The following is a 20,178-nucleotide window of genomic DNA, read 5'->3' on the forward strand; positions in this document are numbered from 1 at the left end:
TAAAGGTTTTACCACCTACACATGAAAGTCTGAAAGAAAGCCTTTTTCTCTGCATTGTAATAATGTGATTTTGATTTCCTTTTTTCTAAATAATGCGATTTTTCTTGCCCTATGCCGTGATACCAAATTATTTTCTGCACTGATGTTTTTATACATTAAAGGTATTATGATAATGTTGTTACAGGCTTCTTCCTGAATGAGTGAACAACCAGATCATGATGTATGTGCTATTTCTTCCTTCTAACTGAACATTTTTGAGGTTCATAAACCCTACTGAGAAGGAATCCCCGTAATACATTGTATCAACCCTTAGTTCACTTGTCTAAATATTTCATAAAAGTTCTTAAAATATAATTTACCATTATAAAAATGTTGAATTTCTTCTTTTAGAAAAATGCCTTTTTCCCTTTTTCTTGTTCTTCTATGTTTACATTTCTGTCTTCTTCCTTTTTTTTTTTAAACTACAGAAGAACTGTTCTTCCCACTGTGTCTTCTGTGACCTCTGCATATCCTGATCCTCCTTCCCTCTAGAATAGCTTCCACTCCTCTACTCTGTGCACAGCCCTGTGAGCTGATGCTTGGCCCCCTTCATCCCATCAGGTCTTTTTCTCAATTCCCTGCTTCTTTTATTCCTCCAGGACAAAACCCCAAAACAGAGTGGATAGTTAGCCATTTCTCTATCATTATTCCAGATTTCAGCCTCTTCCTGTTTGTCTCCCTTTCCTCTACCCTAAAAAACCCTCCTAATTTGTTTATCTGTCCCCTCGTTCTGAAGCAGCTATCTTTACTCCATTTCAAATACGCTGCCTTAAGTCCCTATGTCCACTCCTCTCAGACATCTGTAAGATGAGCTTGCGCTTCTTGCTTTCCTCATATATTTCTGGACAGCCAGAATAATTTGCCGTACCTTCCCCCTGGCCACCTCACTGGCCCACACCTTAACCAAGAATTCATCAGGGACACCTGGGTGGGTCGGTCAGTTAAGTGTCTGCCTTTGGCTCAGGTCATGATCTCAGGGTCCTGGGATCAAGCCCCGCATCGCATTGGGCTCCCTGCTCAGTGGAGAACCTGCTTCTCCTTCTCCCTCTGCTTGCCACTCCCCCTGCTGTGCTCTCTCTCTCTGTCAAATAAATGAATACAATCTTAAAAAAAAGAAAGAAAGAAAGAAAGAAATAGAGAATTCATCAGAGGACTAAAGTTCAAAGCCCCTGAAACAGGTTCTTGAACGTCCAAGATGTCAGATATAGAACATGTGTCTGCTCTTTGGTTTTCCTTCCTCCAGAAACTCAGTTAAGCTGGATGTTGGTGAATAAACTTAAAAGAGCGAAGAGAATGGGAGGAGACTTCCAGGGAGTTCTCACAGGGGACAGATTCTGGCATTTGTGGGATCCCCAACTGTCCTGCAAGTGATTCCTGGCCATCAGAGCGCCACCGCATAGAGCCACGGCTGGGGGGCTGAAGGGGGAAGGGGGGGGACGCCCAGCCGGGAACACGCTCGCCCCCATGGCTCCCGGGGGGAAGTCAGCCCCACGCTGCTAAATGGAAGCACACCAACCAACACCACCGCACAAGAAGAAACCTGCAGCAGCAAAGAGACAGACTGAGACCGAAACCAAAGACCCAATCCTGGAATAAATAGAAATGGCTCAGGAACAAAGAGAATGTCAAGTATTCTAATTAGTATTCTCAAAAAGATTTGAGAAGATATTGAAACCAAAAAAATAAACGTGTACAAAGAGAAAATAATTGAAGACAAAAAAAGAACGCTTGGAAATAAAATAACACGATGATCAAACAGAACCTTCGGTGGCAAGGATAAAAGATACAGTTTAGACAGTTAACAGGAGAAAAACGGGTAATGGGCACATTAGCATCAGCCTGGTAAAGGTCTGTTATCTGACTGGTGGGCATTTCAGAAAGAAAATAGAAACTGAAAACAAAAGTGAAAAATTATCCAAGAAAGAGAGAAACTCCCATGGCAAACTCCTGCTACATCTGTCTGTGTTCTTTGCCTATAAAACCTTCCCCAGGCTCTTCCCAGCACCGCCTCTTGAAGCCTGCTGGGAGCAGCGGGCCTGCTGGGCTTCAGATGATTTTTGTAATTTTTAAGGGACGTGCTTTTTATGTTTCAGAAAAAACTTTGTTTTAAATCCTCTGAAATTTTCTGGAATGTGCTCATTTTACCTGTCTTTCCCTAAGATTTTCTAATGGTCAAAAACACCACCTTCCCCACTGCAGCTGCCTTCAGCCCCATGGCCACCATCACTGCCACCAACAGCACCACTCCTGCTGCCACGATCCTCATCCTGGCTTTGACCTGTGTGCACGAGACTTCACTGTGTGGGAACATGGGAGAGGAAATGAGCACAAAATTTCATGGTCTCTTTTATTTACATTTGCTTATATTTAGATTTATTTATTTATGTTTAGATTTATTTATTTCAGAGAGAGGGAGCGAGAAAACTGGGGGAGGGGCAGAGGGAGACAGAGTCCTCAAGCAGACTCCCTGCTGAGCACAGAGCCCAACACAGGGCTCCATCCCAGGACCCTGAGATCATGACTTGAGCCAAAATCAAGAATCAGCCACCAAACCGACTGAGTTACCCAGATGCCCCTCATTATCTCTTTTAAAAAGTACTTACTAAGCAACTGAGTAGTTTAGAGAGGATTCAGAAGAGATGCTTTACTTAAGTGGTCAGATATACTCATCGATGTCATTTTAACAACTTTCTTTTATGTCTTAATAGCTGCCCCCAAGGACCAGTTCTTGAGCGACATTTGGCAAACTACCTGGGGCTACTATATATTTTAGGAAAATAATAATATTATATGTCTCGGTCTCCTTCTTTAAAATTAGTCTAGATTAGTGAGGTTTATAATACATATAGAGAAAATTAATACAAATATTCCTCTTCCAGCATAATGAGAAAAACCCTTGTCAGTTAATTTCTAAAATGCTGTCAATTATAATAATCCTCTTTTCCCCAGGTTTGTCCTGATCTTGCTAAATAAAAGTTGTTAAGACAGCTGACTAGCCCTGGTCTTTAACTAATGTCAAGCCAAGAGTGTTAGAAACCCACTGCTCTACATGGGCCAATGGTTTACTGGCCTAAAGACAGCTGGTCTTCAAATGACATTTGCTAACACTATTAAAAAGCATTGGCTCAAAGTATTTATGAGGGACCCTTCTGACATAATAATCATCAGTCACACACAGTTTTATGATCAGCAGCTTATAATGGGATCCTGTTGCTATGTGAATATTCACCAGTAAAGGCTTCAAAAGGAATTGATTTTTCAATTGGTTATTTAAAAATATAATATATTGACCTATGCTCACGAATGAAAATACAAGTATTGTTTAAATTTAGGTGTGGTTAAGACCATACTGAGATACCACTCTACCCTTACTATAGTGGTTAAAAAAGATAAAACAGACCGACCTTACCAAGCACTGACTGACAAGGATGCAGAACGACTGGAATTTTCCTGTATCCCAAGGGAATGCACGATGGTACAGACACTTTGGGAAACAGTCCAGCCATTTCTTAAAAAAGTTAAGCATACTTTCCATATGAGCCAGCAGTTCTAGTCCTAGGTATTTACCAAAGTAGAATGAAAATTTATGTCCAAACAAAAAGTTTGTAAGTGAATGTTTGCAGCACATTTATTCATCGTAGCTCCAAAGAGGAAACCACCCAAACGTCCATTAACTGGTGACTAGATAAACAAATTATGGCTCTTCTTTACTAGTATTTAGTCAAAACTACTATCAGTAGACTGATCAGTATGAACTACTGATACATATGGCTAGGCCATGTGCAGGAATCTCTAAATCATTGTGCTAGCTGAGAGAAGCCAGACTCGAAAGTTCTTCATTCTATATACTTTCACTTACAGAACATTCTGGAAAAGGCAAAACCATAAAAGGTAGAAAACAAACCTGTGGTTGCTGGGAGTTGGGTTGACTAAAAAGGGGGATAAGGGCATTTTTTGGGGGGGGGTGATAGAACAATTTTATATATTGATTGTGGTAGTGGTTTCATGAGGGTATCAATTTGTCAAAATTCATGGAACTGCAGCCCTAACAAGAATATTTTTATTATATGTAAATTTTGCCTCAATAAACTCAGTGTGATAATTGGAAGATAAATGAGAGTTTAAGATAGGTATATCCTTTCCTTGTATACGTAAAGATACAAATGAAAGCCAACAACCTCACTCTCCTTGTGGCAGACACAGGTTAACTTCATTGCCAGCTTAAGATCAGGTGAAGGCTACAGTGTTACCATGGATACAAGCTATTATTTCCTTTTGTGTGAAATCTCTAATATTAAATGGTGACTCACATGTAATATCGGGGTAGACTCAGAAACAACCAAAGTCACCCAAGGGTTTTTAGCCTTAGCTCCCCTGCCCATAACGTTTTCTTCATGAACAAAAGAGAAACTATAATGTCAGTGAAAATATCTTTAAAGAACTAAAAGAAGGGTAAAAACTTTTTGGCTAAACTTGAGGGCAATTCTAAAAATAGCCGTCTAGTTGGAAGGCTGTGAAGACCGTATTTTCTTTTATTTGTTACAGAAATAATTTCCCATAGATCAACTGCTGAAATAACAACGTGTGGGAGGCTAACCTGTCCTCTAGCTGTTGACTTTCTTGTGAGATCATGGTTTTCTAATTAAGAAAGTGGATAGTGGGTAGATCGAGAGGAAATTTAAAAATCAGCAGAATCCTTTGGGGTAGGGCTCAAATTAGCATGTTATGGTCATTTACTCAGAATGATATGAAGGTAGAAATTGACTCCGAAAGAGCACATATTTTCGAACATTATTAAAGCTGTGTTGCCAGAAAGACTGCCATGCAGCGACCTAATAACCACTAAAAATTAAAATCATAGTTTTTGCCACTGAGGGAGTGCTTCCCACATTACTAGGAAGAGCTACACATACCTCTAAGATGTTGGCTTCCTATATATGGTCCAAGAATCCAGAGCTCCCCACAGGCTCCACGTTAGTCCTTCTTCTGTGCTTCTGCCCATTATTCTGACATTCAACAGGTGTAGTTGCCTACCATGTGTCTATTAGTGATTGAATTATGTCCCCTCAAAATTTCCATTTTCAAATCCTGCCCCCTGTGCCTCAGACTGTGATGTTATTTGGAAAAAAGTCATTAAAGGTCTGATCGGTTCAGATGAGGTCACACTTGAATAGCACGGGCCCCTCGGTCCTATACAAATCGTGTCCTTAGAAAAAGCAGGAATGTGGATGCTGACGTGCATAGCGAGAAATGAAGGCAGAAAGCAGGGTGATGTGTCTGCAAACCAGAGACCACCAAAGACTGCCTGCAAAGCACGGGAAGCTGGGGGACAGAACGGGGAGCAGATTCTCCACACAGCCCTCAGCAGAACCAACCCAGCCGACACCTGGATCTGGCACTTCTTACCTCCAGAACTCAGACGACACATTTGTATTGTTCAAACCAAACCCCATGAAACCAAATCCCACAAAACAAAACTGAAGTACACTTCCTATTGACAAGAAGATTCTGTCAATGTCTCAGAGGCTGCAACAGCCGAACACTTCCTCCAAGGGGCTGCAGCTCTGTGGTGACCTCTGACATGGCTCCTGTGTGGACCAGGCTCCCAGGACCCAGCACTGACCCCCCCAGCATGCTTCTCCCTGACTGATGAGCTCCCCCCATCTCCTCAGACTGCCTTCAGACAAGAGTCTTTGAGCATCATAACAGTTTTATCAACTGGAAAAGCAATTGAGGTGAGCTTTCCTAGAGGAAAAGAGGGCCCTTTGCACGAGGTGTGAGATGGTAGCCGTGGTCTCGGCCTGGCATAGCCATCTCTGGGGGAATTGACAGACAGGCTCTCCTGGCAGGGGCGTCGAGGCACGCCCAGCGTCGGGACATGTGGACAACCCCGGGAGCCTCGCACAGCAGCTGTTACACCCATTTCCAAGCGCAGGGACCTGAGCGGTGACTGTAATGACATTTTCCTGGCGAGCACTGACCTCTGAATTGCACTGATTTGCCTAACACACACTGTGAAACATCAACCAGTTAGGACTCAAAGCCAAGACTCAAAAATGGCTTTAAAATGGCAGGAGATGTTTAAGACATAATTTCTGTGACTTGGTCATTAACTTGTTTCTATCCCAGTCTGCACATCTTTTTTTTTTTTTCTTTTTTTTATACCCTTTCCTCTAAATTATTTTTCCCTGTTTGGCTAATGTTTCTGTAGCAGTTACTTCTAATCATTAAGACACTTCTGTAGGCAATTCATGCTCCTGATCTTGGAGAGCAGTCAATATGGACGGGGAATTAAAACAATATCCTACTTACTATATAGTTTGGTTGCCCATCATTCTATTTACATTTCCCTTGTTTAAATAAAAACAGTTCCCCCCACCCAGAAAAGAGTGGCTGGGTTTGTACATCCTGAGGGGTAATACAGAATACCCACGTGTGACAATAATTTATGCCGTATTGCTCCAAAGCAACTCAAAGGCTCAAATACCGTAATTCTGTCATAAGTCACTTGAGATTTTCAGACCTCGATCCCACTGTGAATCTTTGATTCTCTTCCCCATCTGCTGTGCTGGGGTCTCCCGTCCCCTCAAACCCTCACCCCCACAGTCTGTGCTCCTTCTCCTTCCTCCATTGCCCGGTGGCTCCTGTCTCTTCCTAACAACTTCCACAGGCACATCTTTAGCTTCAGTGTGGGAGGATGAAGTCTGGCGCTCCTTCGCAAAAGCACAGACACCATCCTGTTCCCAAATTGCCCATTCTGGTGCTCCATCCATGCTATCAATAAACATCTTAACTCTGCACAGTAGCATGTTCATGAGACCCGGCTAGATCCTCACTATAATCCAGAAGAAGTGAAAACAATAGCATTTACATTTACATGGAGCTTGGAAACAAGCTCACCATGCCTTCATAAAATCCGTTGGCATGCTTTTAACTTAGAAGTTCTCAAGGGCAAAACACCCGCGTCACAATCCGTAAGCATTCTCTGACCATTTGCCACGAGGCTGAATTCCAGCCACAAACCTCTCCACCTCCTCGATTCTCCCCCTTAGCTTCCAACCTCAAGGAAGTATTTCTTCAACATAATTCTTTAGCTTTGCTGTTTCTCCACATTCTGCCCTCCAACACCCACTAGCACTTTCCTTTCCTTGCGACTCCGTGTCCGGTTGTCCTTTCTTTTCCTTCACCTTTCCCGGCAAATGGCTGCTATTTAGCTTCCACTTAACACACACATCCCTCTCCCTCAGACCAAAGAGAACAAAATCGGGGCCTGGTACCTGCTGCATGCCTTGCATGGTCTGCTGCAGGAACTGGAGCTGCTGGTCCTTGGTGACAGTTTCCTCTGTTCGAAAAAGCTGTTCCTTCTCTTGTTTGAGCAGCTCTACCTCGTTCCTGTAGGCATCCAGCTGCCAACGGAGACTGTCGTTCTCCTCCTTGAGAGCGTAGGCCTGAGCGGCCAGGGCTGCAACACAGAGTGAGTTCAAGTCAGTCACCTTCCTGCTTTGACAGAGGGGGGCCTTGTGTGGAAGGGGCAGTCTCTCACCCCAATTCTTACCGTTAGCCCCAGCTCAGAGACAACCCCAAAAGCCTTGCCCCAGGGCTCTTTAGTTTGCGGTTGGTGGGCATGACCACTTTGGGGATTTTTATCTATTCTATTTGTCCTGTTTTATGGAGGAATGTTTCCTGGGAGCACAGGAATAATTGCTTCCAAAGGCCTGTCTCTTGACCTCTCCCCCAATCCAAGGTCTAAGAAGTCCGGATGGTGGCTAAGTGGCGACAGCACTGACAATTCCAAGCAACAATCGCACCCACCCCATTACTCTCCTGTTTCTGCAGGCTGACTTGGTGGCTCAGGGGCCACTTTCTTTCCAGCAATCAGCCATTCCACAGGGGGAGGCCTGCGGCAGCACTCCCAGAGAGGGAGGAATTGACAGGCACGCCATTCCTCCTTCACAGTGGCTGGGACACATCAGACAGCTTATTTGCTCACTCCTGTCAGAAGGGTAACCTGATTCCATTTGTTTCACCGACCGATTAAAACTCTGAGTCCCTATAAGGCTGAGTGGTTACTCAAATACTCATTCTTGAAACCTAAAACTCCCGGGTGTGGACTTGGACCTCACGCACATCTCCATCTTACAAAGAGACGGAGACTGTTAACATAGGGTCCTCCACACCTCAGAGCTTCGGAAACAGCAGAGACTGAAGAAGAAAGAATGAGTGGTACAAACAGCACTGAGGATGGTTTCCAGCTTAGGGCTTTGTGGCCTCTCCAGTGATGAGAACTGTCAGCTGAACGCATACCAAGTGACAGGCCCTGGACCTAGAGCTTCGTTTGGTCTAAATCCCTGTACCCCCCATCAAGCCTGCTCTTAATCCCCCTCTTTACAGGTGACAGAAGTGAGGCACAGAGAAGTTAGAGAACTCTTCTCATCCCACAAAGTAAGTAGCAGGAATAGTCTTGGGGCACCTGGGTGGCTTAGTCAGTTAAATGTCCAACTCTTGGTTTCGGCTCAGGCCATATCTCATGGATTGTGGGATGGAGCCCCGTGTCAGGCTGCTTGCTCAGTGGGGAGTCTGCTCAAAGATTCTCTTTCTCTGCTCCTACCCCAACTCATTCCCTCCCTCTCTCTTTAAAATAAATAAGTAAATCTTGGGGTGCCTGGGTGGCTCAGTGGGTTAAAGCCTCTGCCTTCGGCTCAGGTCATGATCCCAGGGTCCTGGGATTGAGCCCCGTGTCGGGCTCTCTGCTTGGCGGGGAGCCTGCTTCCCTTCCTCTCTCTCTGCCTGCCTCTCTGCCTACTTGTGATCTCTGTCAAATGAATAAATAAAAAAATCTTTAAAAAATAAAATAAAATAAATAAGTAAATCTTAAAAACAAAACAAAACAAAACAGTAGCACGAACAGTTGTCAAGTCACTGGGCTGTTCTGCCAGTCTGGGTGTGTTTAGTTCTTACTAATTTGAAACTCCTCGAGAATTCTCTCCTCCACTCTCCTACCAGTATTCCACACTTTCTCCCCCTCCCACAGCAAATTCATATTCTACTGTTGTAAGCAAGATAAAAGCGGAAGAGAAATTTCAAAACTTAACAGAAACTTCTTCAAAGAAGTAGCTTCCAGTCTGTAAGGGCGGGATGTGAGGCCTACTGTGGCTTCCAGTCTGTAAGGGCAGAATGTGAGGCCTATTGTAGGGCCGGTTCTCAGTGTGTGCTCATCTCTACCTCTCACTTCCAAAAACCAATCAGACAGCACTGGAGGTCAGCCCCCTGCATGTTCTAACTTCACGATGCAGTACACTGACAACTGATCTTCACAGAGGTGCTCTGAAATCCCTGTGAATGCTCTCCTCAAGTATCAAACATGAAATTATGTTAATAAGAGCTTTATAGTTGAGTGCCTTATGGTATTCTGCTTTGCAAAATGATTATGTATAGTACACAGGAAAGACTAATCAAATAGAACATGCAATTAACCAGAAAATTCCCTACCTCAAACCATCAGGGATCAATTAGTCAACAAGCATTTACTGTGTACGGACTCTGTGCCCAGGCCTGTCTGGGCATCTTGGATCACAAAAGGAGGAGCCGGAATAGGTCTCTTCTCTCAAGCAGTTCAGAGTATGAGAAACTGATTCATTTGTAAAGAAACTAACACATTCTGGGGAAGAGGGATCAGCCTGATGCCTGGCATATAGTAGGAACTTAGTGAATGTTGGCTGACCGAACAAATAAATGGGCAACTTAGTGTCAAGGACCTATAGGAGCTGCGGGAAGAGAAAAGAAGACACAGATCAGAATAATAAAAGAGGGCTTCAGAGGCTGGAAGCCCGAGGATCGAGGAAGAGGGGAAGGACGTCTCAGCCTAAGCAAAAGCCCAGGGAGGAGAATGGGAGAGCTACTGCTTGGGGCAGGGAGGGCGACTGTTTGGGGCAGGAAGGAGAGAAGCTCCATCCACAAAGCAAGTGTTGGTCTGCAGGCAGGGAGAGAAAGGTGAGCCAGGTCCGGTGATGAGAGGGGATGGAGGCTCAGAAGTCAGGCTAGAGAGCCCGATTCAGTGCAGCAGCCAGCGGAGAACCACTCCAGGTGCCTGGGCAGTGAAAGGACACTATGAAACCAGTGATTTAGTAAGATTAGTTTGGCAATGGTGCGTGGAATGAACTGGAGGCTGAAGAGAACGAATGGAGGAAATTGTATTTGGTGTCCATGTGTGTGCAAAACCAAGGAGCAGCCAATTTTACAGTTTTTGGGGACGTATAAAATCAGAAATGACCCAGAATATGGCCAGAAGCGTGAGCTAGTGCTTTTTAACATCACGCGGCCCAACTTCAGATCTTGTCCACACCCCGAGACACCAACCCCTGACAACTCAGTTTACCAATCCGCAAGGAAATGGCTGTGAGGCATCGTTTGAGAGGGATGCTGTAATAGGGCAAAATTACAGAAAATGCAAATGATGGAAAAAGTGTTGGCACTACATAAGCACATTACTACATTTAGTAGCATTCAAAGACACTTAAGTCATTTCCTTAGGAAGCTCTATTTGGCCCTTTTTCAATTTAGAGTGGCATTTTTATTATCATAACTGATAGCAGGTGTTTGTGAAGAAATCGATTAGTATGCAGGGATGGAAATTACATTTTCCAAATGAATTGCATAGTCTGCAAGATACGCTGAAATCTGTGTAGCAAAATGCAAGCAGCTATAAAGCATGTGCCAGCAACATTATTTAAATAAATTATCTGAACATAAATACATATAGGAAAGTGCACCATCCATTATTTCATGGGCTCTTCTTAGAAGCCTGTGGAATGGCACTGCTGACAGCTCTTATTCTTGGCTGAGCCGAGTGACCACTGTTTCTGCCAAGGAAGAGACAATACTGTTTGCATTTCTGGAATAGGACAGTGATATCATTATATTAAAAAAAAAAAAAAAACAGCAGTTGTAACTCTGTAATAACCCCCTCCCCCCAAATCAATACCATAGCCAATCCCATCAACATTTTTGTAACTGAGGGATATAACGAATTTACATTCCTGATTAAATGATTTCAAGCTTGATATTGCAAAAAAAAAAAATAGTTACTCATGTGGCAGCAAAGTGGTTATTTCTGAAGAGTGAGAAATTGTGTATTGACTCCACTTAACTTCAGGACACCTGTTTGTAAACATTATTCAATGTCATGCCTCAGCCCTGAATGTAACCTTCAGATGAGGCTTCCTGCAACACGCTACATTATGTTTCTAAAAGAAACAAAACCCTGATAATTCCTACCTTAATATCATTTTTTTCAGTATATTAAAAATTCAGAAACTTGAAAGTTCCGCTTTTTCATTTCTCTCTTTTTTTTTTACTCTTTAGTTCTTTCTGGGACACTGTATTAAACAGTTTTGAAAAATGTGTCATCAAGCTTCCATGGTAAAATTTACCCTTGAGAGACTGCATAATAAATTCACTATTCAAATAAGCATAAGGATTAAAAATAAACTACAGTGTGCATCTTTTAATAAGAATCCCTGAGGATTGCGCTATGTTTCAATAAATGGAATATTTAGCTAAGAGCCACCCTATGTGGATTACCAATTTTCAATAATAATAAAAAAAGAATACAGTAAGACTTCAGTGTAAACTACTCTCCTGACTATAATTAAATCTTCCTCTGGTGATTATAAAGGTGCTCCGAATCCAGTAGTGCCCATGGATTATCATTGGTTCATTCACCAACCAACAGATTATTGAGAGGCTCTGTAAAGAAACTGCAGCATTGGGCACCTGGGTGGCTCAGTCAGCTAAGCATCTGACTCTTGATTTCCACTCAGGTCATGATCTCAGGGTTGTGAGATCGAGCCCCGAGCCCCTCGTGTGGCTCTACACTCAGCGGGGCCTCTGCTTAGATTCTCTCCCCTCCCCTCTGCACACAGGTGCATGTGTGCGCTTTCACTCTCCAAGTAAATAAAACAAATCTTAATTAAAAAAAAAAAAAGAAGAAGCTGCAGCATACACAAGGGGAAGGCCAGTGTGGTTGTCAATTCATACTCGCTCAGGCCTTAGAAAACTTCTGTTACTGGATTTTCCAAATGGATCGCAAATGCAGTAACAATGTAAGAAAAACTCTGCTAACCAAGATTAAATTACATTTCAAAAATTAGCACTGGGCTACTAAAATTACCAAAGTGACATTAGGGTAGGAAATTGATCCCAAGATTAAATTGCACTGCTGAAAGGAGAGGTTTAAAGGTATTACAGCAGCTTGCTGTACCCTTTACTGGATTCTATATAAACCATTATTCTTTATATTAATTATGGTCCAAGTGACCTCTTCGTGTCTCCTGGATTACTTACTGTGTTTCCATGGGAACAGATAGTGGCATGCTTAACTTCTTTAAGTAAATAATCTGGTGAAAGCCTGGAAATCTCTCTCTTACTAGCCTGAGCCAGCCTCAGAAAAATAATTAGCACTATATGAAGAATGTAAGTTATTTTGGGTTATGTCCCAGTAAGCTGACAGTATGTTAATATCTTTTTCATGCTCAGGCGAGATGTAACTAAATAATAAAACACTTTAACATATTATTGCTAACAATATCTGGATTTCTCAGGGACTGTTCATCTCGGCTTCTTTGGGGAACTCTGTGTTTAGCATTCTCCCTCTGCTCTGCCAGATGTCCCCCTGGAATGCCGGAAGGGCTGTCAAGTGGGTGTTTCTTTCCCACATGCAAAGAGTCTCTTCCAAGGATTTCATCAGCTGCTGCCCAGCTAGGCAGTTGTGCTGATAGATCCAGAATGCAGGATGATGTGGATGGATCCAAAACCCAGAGGACATCCTCACCATACGTGTTGCCTACCAGTCCCTGTGGGCTGGCGACTTAGCTACTCCCCAGGCTCCACCTGGCTCCCTGTACCCCACCTCTTCTTGTAGGCTGCCTGGGGCAGGGGAGAGGGGTGGAGCGTGCAGAGACCGAACACTAGGTACCCAAACTCATGCCCTTCCTTATTTAGTGCAGTGCTGTTCCCGAGAGGTGACTGCCCCAGAGGCTGCCATGGGAATTTCTCTCCAGTGGGGCACGAGGGAGTGATGTGTGTCTTCTGAATATTCTGTCTCTTCCCGATGCTGGAATGGGCCTAGGTCTCCAAATTACCATAAGGAAGAAATGTGCCAAAGACCAACAATATCTGCTTCGAATTCTTCTGTGCTCAAGTATAAACCTTTTGTTGCTGTTAAACCCCTGAAAATGTGAGACTTATTAATGAAATAGCTGGTGTTTGTCTAATCCTGGTAATGGCTTACATCAGGATCCCCTGTGGGCATGCTGAGACCCTGACTTCTGGGCCCTAACCCCCGAGTTGGCAATTTGGTGTGTCCAGGATGAATCCTGATAATATGCATTCCTCCAGGTTCTCGGGGGGGGGTGCTGGTGCTGAGGGGGCAGAGAGCACCCTTTGAGAACTGCTGCTCAGACTGGCACTCACTCTCTTGGTTCCTGAATTAGGGTGACGGTTGACTTGCATGGACAGATTCTGAAGGAACCACATGCCTGGCTTGTCATTCCGGTTTCCTTCCTCGACCTTCGTCTGTGTGAGCCCCAGCTCCATGCTCTGCACCAGGGAGGTCCTTCCCACCCCAGTCCCATTCCTATGCCCTGAGCACCTCCCTCATGAAGTGAGGGCGAGAGCACTCCTTTCCCCATTTCCTCCAAATAAAAGTAGCAACAGCAGAGCAACAACAATGGTGGTGGTAATAGCTAACCATTCTGACATGCCAGGCTACGGGCTAAGCACCATTCTGACATGCCAGGCTACGGGCTAAGCATTTCACCTGAACAGTCTCAGTGAACAGAATTACTGTTTCTGTTCTATAGGTCGATGGAGCTGGGTTTGAGAAACACAGGGGCTGGGCAGCTGATGGTGGTACAGGGCTTACACTCAGCACTTGTGACTCCAGAACCTCTAGTACAGGACTGGGGCAGCCCAGGTGCAGCTCAGAGCTGGTGCAGGAGAGAGCGGGAACCAAGGATACCACCCTCGCAGCAACTTTGTTGCTAAAAGAGAAAGAGCAGTCCATTGTGGCAAGGTTTGGGGAGTGTTCTGCTTGAGCCTCTATTTAAAAATAAACACACATGTATCTTCTGCGGGAGAATCGTTGGGGAAGGACCCCTCTGGCTCAGACAACGTAGGGATCCTCCTTCTGCTCAGTGTCTCTCTCCTCCGAGATGGCCACGCTGACAGTCGCTAACTGCTGAGCTCTTGAGCCGCAGTCAGTTAATAAGGCTCCCGTGAGAGGGCTGAGTCCATCCCACTCATGCTGATCTTGGGGTCTCTCAAGGACCAAAGTTAGATGCCCCCCTCCCGTCTGACCTCACGTGCGTTGTTACTGTGGCATGCGCCTTTTGGTAGAGCGCAGGTGGTGGAAACCTCCCTTCTCAAAGGGTCCTGTCCCCAAGACCTCCTCTGAAGGGGCTGAGGAAGCCCCAAGACAAGGCCCAGGCCCACCCTCAGCAAACCAGGGGAAGGCGTGGGGTCCTCCAGGGTCCTGGCTCGGAGCTGAAAGGCACAGCGGCCACCCGCCACACAGCCAGGCTCCTGCCAGCCAGCCTCCTATGGTCCCGACAAACTGTAATCGATCTGTTTTTCAGTAACACCTGTATCGCCGCGGAAGCAGCAATCTTCCTCAAATTGCTCACGGAAATTCCTTCTGCTTCATTTTTGCAGGATTATTATTATTACAACTTAGCATTGACATAACATTTTATATTTGCAGTGTGCATTATAGTCTGCACATTAGCTATTATTAGGGAGAGCTAAACAGAAGCACAATGCGGTGTCTATTTCCATCTTTGTGTGAGGCCACTGGAATAAGGGTAATTCGGAGAGTGCAGGTAAGCTAGATCCTGTTATTACAATGGCTTAAATGTGAGTCTGGAGGCACAACGGGCAGCAGGTGACTCTGGAAAAAAAGAGAAATGCTCTGTTTCTCCCCGCATACAGCTCTTCTTAACGAAGGGGTCTGCGGCAGCAGTGGCGGCTGGCAGGAGCCGCTGGGTGCAGACACTACTGAGAATTGACATCAAGCCTTCCTGCTTTGCCACCAAACTTATTATCCTCTGACGCTGCTCCCAACTCCCCCTCACTGTCCTCAGGAGAAAATAAGCAAAGGAAAGAGGCTTGCCCACTTCTTTCGATAGCAGGCGGGGTCTGCCATTTAAAATACTGTGGAAAGATGCTCTGTGGGCTGAGGGATGTGTTTCAAGGCCTTAGGCAAGCACCTATCAGTGAGCCCTGCAAATTGTAGCAGAGCGCTTTCTCTGGGCCAGGCGCAGCCCCACCTGACCTCAGCAGCTCCCCAGCCAGCTGCAGGAAGGAACTGTGATAGGTGTGGACGTGGTGGCAGCCAGGAGGGGCTCTCCCTACCACGTGGTGTGGAAGGAGGCCCAAGGGAGAGGAGGCTTCTGGCTGGGGAGGGTTGCCAGGAGAGCCTCTTTCCTGAAGAAGGTGGGGAGAGGGTCTTCAGGTCAAGCTCACTGAAGGGAAGCCTGAGTGGAGACCTCTTTCACAAAGGACCCAGAAGTCTCTAGGAGAAGGGTCCCCCAACCCCCCTAGGCAGCCAGGCAAGATTAGGGGAGGGAGGAAGGGGCTGGGTTGTTGGAGCCCTAAATTCAGGCCACAGGTATCTCAAGAGGGGATCCCTCCCACCCCAATTCACCCTTTTCTTTTCACTAACCTTCAGTTTTCTTTTTCACTTTCAATCCCTATGCTGATTTCTAAAACTCAGGGCTACCTTTTTTCCCCCTCTCTAAAGGCTTTTAATCATTTTTTGTTAAGATTTGATTTTTGATAAATTTTGTTAAGATATTTTGTTAAGATATTTATTTATTTATGGGGGGAGAGAGACGGGGGGGGAGAGAGAGAGAGATAGCATGAGCAGGAGGGGCAGAGGGAGAGAGAGAACCTCAAGCAGACCCCATGCTTACTGTAGAGCCCGATGTGGGGCTTGATCCCAGGACCCTGAGATTACAACCTGAGCCGAAACCTAGAGTTGGATGCTGAACTGATTACACCATCCAAGAGCCCCACCTTCTGAAGGCTAAATTTAAAAATTCTCTTTTAGAGCAGTCAGACTCAGCTCAAGGTAAATCACACAATGACACGTTTCTAGGGGTGGCCACCTCTCCCTTGGCGGTGGCTCCCACGTTCGCAGACAGAGCACCTCCTTTGGGGATGGTACTGTATCACTGGGTTTTGCTCTGTGAGACTTCATCCTAACTAAGCAGCTGGTCTTGGCCAAAGAGAGAAGCTTTAAACAGCAACCCTTCCCTTGAAGCAGTTACCGTGTGAGGACCGTCACCTCTTTCCCCCACCAACCTGCAGATTCCTTTCCCTTTTAACAAATGGTCACTTCTAATTTTCTTCAAGAAAACTTCCCCTCAAGAGGTGATGATTTCCTGCTCTTACTAACAGCCTCTCCCCCAGACACACACAAACTCACACCCACATAGAACACATTCATACTCTGAAATGTGAAATGAAGGTCAGCCCCAACTTAAACAACGTTCTCAGATCTAGGCACTGTCTAGGGCAAGGAATGCAACTTATCCCACAGAGTTTTTATTTTTCTAACACCAAATACTTGGGATAACAAAGACGAGTTGTAAAGAAACCCTTCTTCTCTCCTCAATTTTTGTTTTATATAAACTTTATCCAGTCTATCACAAGAGAACCACCAATTTGCTCTTAAGCTTGGGGGGAAATGGAGGCACGTGAAGGCATGTCCTCTCCACTATCCTCGTCACTAGTGTTGAAATTCATTTATGTGTATCTATTTGTGCCTGACATTAGACAGTTAGAATCCCGACCTCTCTAAACATTTCACCACAGTAGGATGGCACTCGTCTGAATAATTAAGGCTGGTATTCTCAAAGTTTGTTCCACACGCAGCCTTCATTTGTCCTACTTTGACAGCTCTTAAATGAGGATTCCTGGACCCATCCCAGACCCTCTGAATCTGAGTGTCTGGAATGGGGCCTGAGGATGTGCAGTTAACTACTTTCTAGGGTGGGCAGAATGCATGCCAACATTTTAGAACCACTTCCCTGGCTTTTTAGGGACCAGATTCCCATTTCTTCATGCTTTCTTCTTATTTCCAGTCTTATAAATATTTCATTATTTTTTTGACACCTGCCTTGTCTAACTGCTTTTCTGTTATTAGAAGGACCTTGCCTGTCCAGCTTCGACCATCCAACATGGCCGTCTCGGCCTCTCTGCCACCTGCCTTGCCTTCTCACATTTCATGAATCTATCGACCTGTTCCTCTCGGAATGCTACTTACTGCCTCTCCCGTGATGATATTGTGACTGAATGCTTTCATAAATCCTCCAGGCAGTGTCTCCAAAACACATTTTTCTGATCTACTGGGTGTTGCTGTGTATTACTTTTCTTTGCAGGCATATTTCTGGAGAAAGTTCCAGTTGCAGCCAATCTGTGGCTTGCACGCAGGAGACACCCAGCTCGACCTCTGTGTTCTGTGGGAAATAATGACCCCTTGCCAGGACCTCAGACCAGCTTCTCCCTGGCGAGACGGGGCCCATCCTGTGTGCCCACTCTCCCCAGACTTGTCGCTGGATCCTGAGGCTTTTCTCTTTGGCACGGGGCCAGACATCGCTGCTTCCTTCTCTCACCACTGATGGATGAGGAAGCGGTCCCTAGCTGTTCTCTTAGGGTCTGAGAAAAGCTGAGACTCTGTTCCTGGCCTTCATCACATCTTTCTGCATCAGATTACCTTCATTTTTTTTTCCTTCCTCCCAGCTAGCCTTTTCCCCATTAGCCACAGGATACTTCACGTGTTCCTCACACGGATATGATGAGGGGGCTGTCCACCCGTGTCGTGTCTGCCATACTTAAACTCAAGAAAGAGCTCTCATTCATTTCTTCTTTCTTCAGTCCTTTATTATTTCCTATGTCAGTCACTTCTTTTCCACTAAACATTTTTATCTTTTACTTCACTTTTATTGTCTTTTCATATTTCATTACCCTACCTCAACCTGTTTTTTTCCCCTTTCTTTCTTACATTTACTGACAGACATCAATCCTCAGGTTACATACTGGTGGTTCTCAAACTTCTGTGCAGCAGAAATACCTGCGTGGTAACTTATAACTTCCATGAGTGGGACTGAACTCCCAGGCATTGCTAGGAAAGCTTCCCAGCTCTTTGTCATGTGGAGGCAGGGCCGTGAGCCGCTCACTCACACCTTCTGTTATTGCTCCTCAGTATCCGTCCTCCACACTGCCATGGTACCAGGTATTTGTAAAATGCCATGGAACCCCCTACTTGGTTATTTCTTATAACCTCACGAGAGCTCTCTTAGGATGAGCCTTATGTTGCTACTGAGAAGGCTGAGGCTTGGAAGAGACCCATCGTTTGCCAACTCATGCCAGAAACAAAACTCAGATACCTCCAGGGCCTCTGACCTCATCTGGTTCCAGGTTACTTCTTTACTATATTCAGTGTCTCCAAGCTCTCTTCCTGGGACTCCAATTCTCACTCAGGTATCCATTTCTTCAGACCCTTTCTGGTGATTTTACAGCCCAAATGACCCCCTCATCCAAAGAGCATCAAGGTGAGCTTAGCCTTCCTCAGGCCCAGGAAACAGGGAGGAAATGTGGAAGGAAGTCTTTCAAAAACTTATTTTCAGAACTCTTGACTTCTCATCCATTCAGACGGTTCCAGTTCACATTCCTCAACTGGACACATCTTCTCATTACTTCTCTCATCCTCAGAGGTTGAACACTACAAAATCCTGCTTTGACAAACTCCGCATTTATCTTCTCCGAGTCCTTGGGCAGGGAAAAGTGCACATATTTTAAAAACTGCCTAGATGGCTAAATTATAGCAATTTTTCCCTGAGAGAGAGTTGTTCAGATATTAAAACCCTCTATGTATTGAGTACGATCATCTTTCTCACATCCCCATGAAAAGCAGTTTTTGCTTTACTCATTAAAATGATTTGTTTTTAGTTTTTGATGAGTGTAATTTTTCAGGTAGCAATGTTTTATTCTTACTAGCAACTCCTTGAAAACCCTCCGTGAGCGCTGAAGCCCCAGTTAAGCACTATTAATCAAACACTAAATGCTTTTGAACAGCTCTACCCCTTTTTCTAATTGAGAAATAGAGCTGTTTGGGCAAGTTTATGAGGTGACCTTGATTGAATTAAAGAGGTCAGGGATGGAACAGACTTCAAACTCATATTCAATGATTTTAAAGAAATGACTTCCCTCCAATTAAGCAGGAATTAGCATGAAATATTTTGTTTCTGAAAGGTTAAAAGAATTCCTCTGAGAAACCAGCTCTCTTGTTTGCTAGCTCTTTATTGAACATGAGAGAGAAGGCGCCATGGATAGTTTTATATAACGTGTTCTGTTAACAGGGGGCCAATGATCCAGCATCAATTATAACATTCTTAAGAGTCATAAATGTTGTACTGAAGGGGCAAGGAGTCCAATTTAAGTTTTAGTTTCTATTTCAAAAGCCCAGAGACCCAACAATTTTCAATTACTAAAAAAAATCATCAAGATACATTTTCCATCTGCATTAATTTCGACCTAGCTCTAGGGGGAAAGGTTCCAATATTACTTGGTTTCTCTGCTATTTCTCCTTCTAGCTTCATCCCTCACCTTGCCATAGTCCCCCATCTTTTAATGACCTGAAAGGACGTGTCGCTCTTCCTGCTCTAAAGAGTAACACAGAAGAGTCTTTGTTGTAGAATTATGGAAGCTGGATTCCACAGAGGAGCGCAAAGGGACTGACATGTGTGTTCCCACACATGGGGACTCCAGGATATTATTTTTTTTTCTTTAAGATTTTATTTATTTATTTGACAGAGAGGAAGAGAGGGAGCACAAGCAGGGAGAATGGCAGGCAGAGCAAGAGGGAGAGGGACAAGCAGATTCCCTGCTGAACAAGGAGCCTAACACAGGCTTGATCTCAGGACCCTGGGATCATGACCTGACTGAAGGCAGACACTTAACTGACGGAGCCACCCAGACTACCCATCCAGGGTACTGTTTCTGAGGAGCAGTAGTCCTGAGAAGAACACTGGCCATGTTACTTTGTGTCCCTGCTCCCATCAACTTCAGGGAGTTGTGCAG

At 44.7% G+C, this 20,178-nt stretch overlaps 1 protein-coding gene across 1 annotated transcript in view; it reads right to left on the reverse strand.

Annotated features, from left to right (window-relative positions):
• The window catches only part of ENOX1 (ecto-NOX disulfide-thiol exchanger 1), a 560,820-nt gene that overhangs the window by 94,940 nt on the left and 445,702 nt on the right, over positions 1-20,178 (reverse strand). Inside the window, exon 14 of the mRNA XM_080798203.1 lies at positions 7,317-7,501. Coding sequence (XP_080654329.1) covers positions 7,317-7,501 — 185 coding nt within the window. The remainder of the gene's footprint in view (positions 1-7,316; positions 7,502-20,178) is intronic.

The sequence above is a fragment of the Martes martes genome (genome assembly GCF_963455335.1).
Source record: "Martes martes genome assembly, chromosome: 3".
Lineage (NCBI taxonomy): Eukaryota > Metazoa > Chordata > Mammalia > Carnivora > Mustelidae > Martes > Martes martes.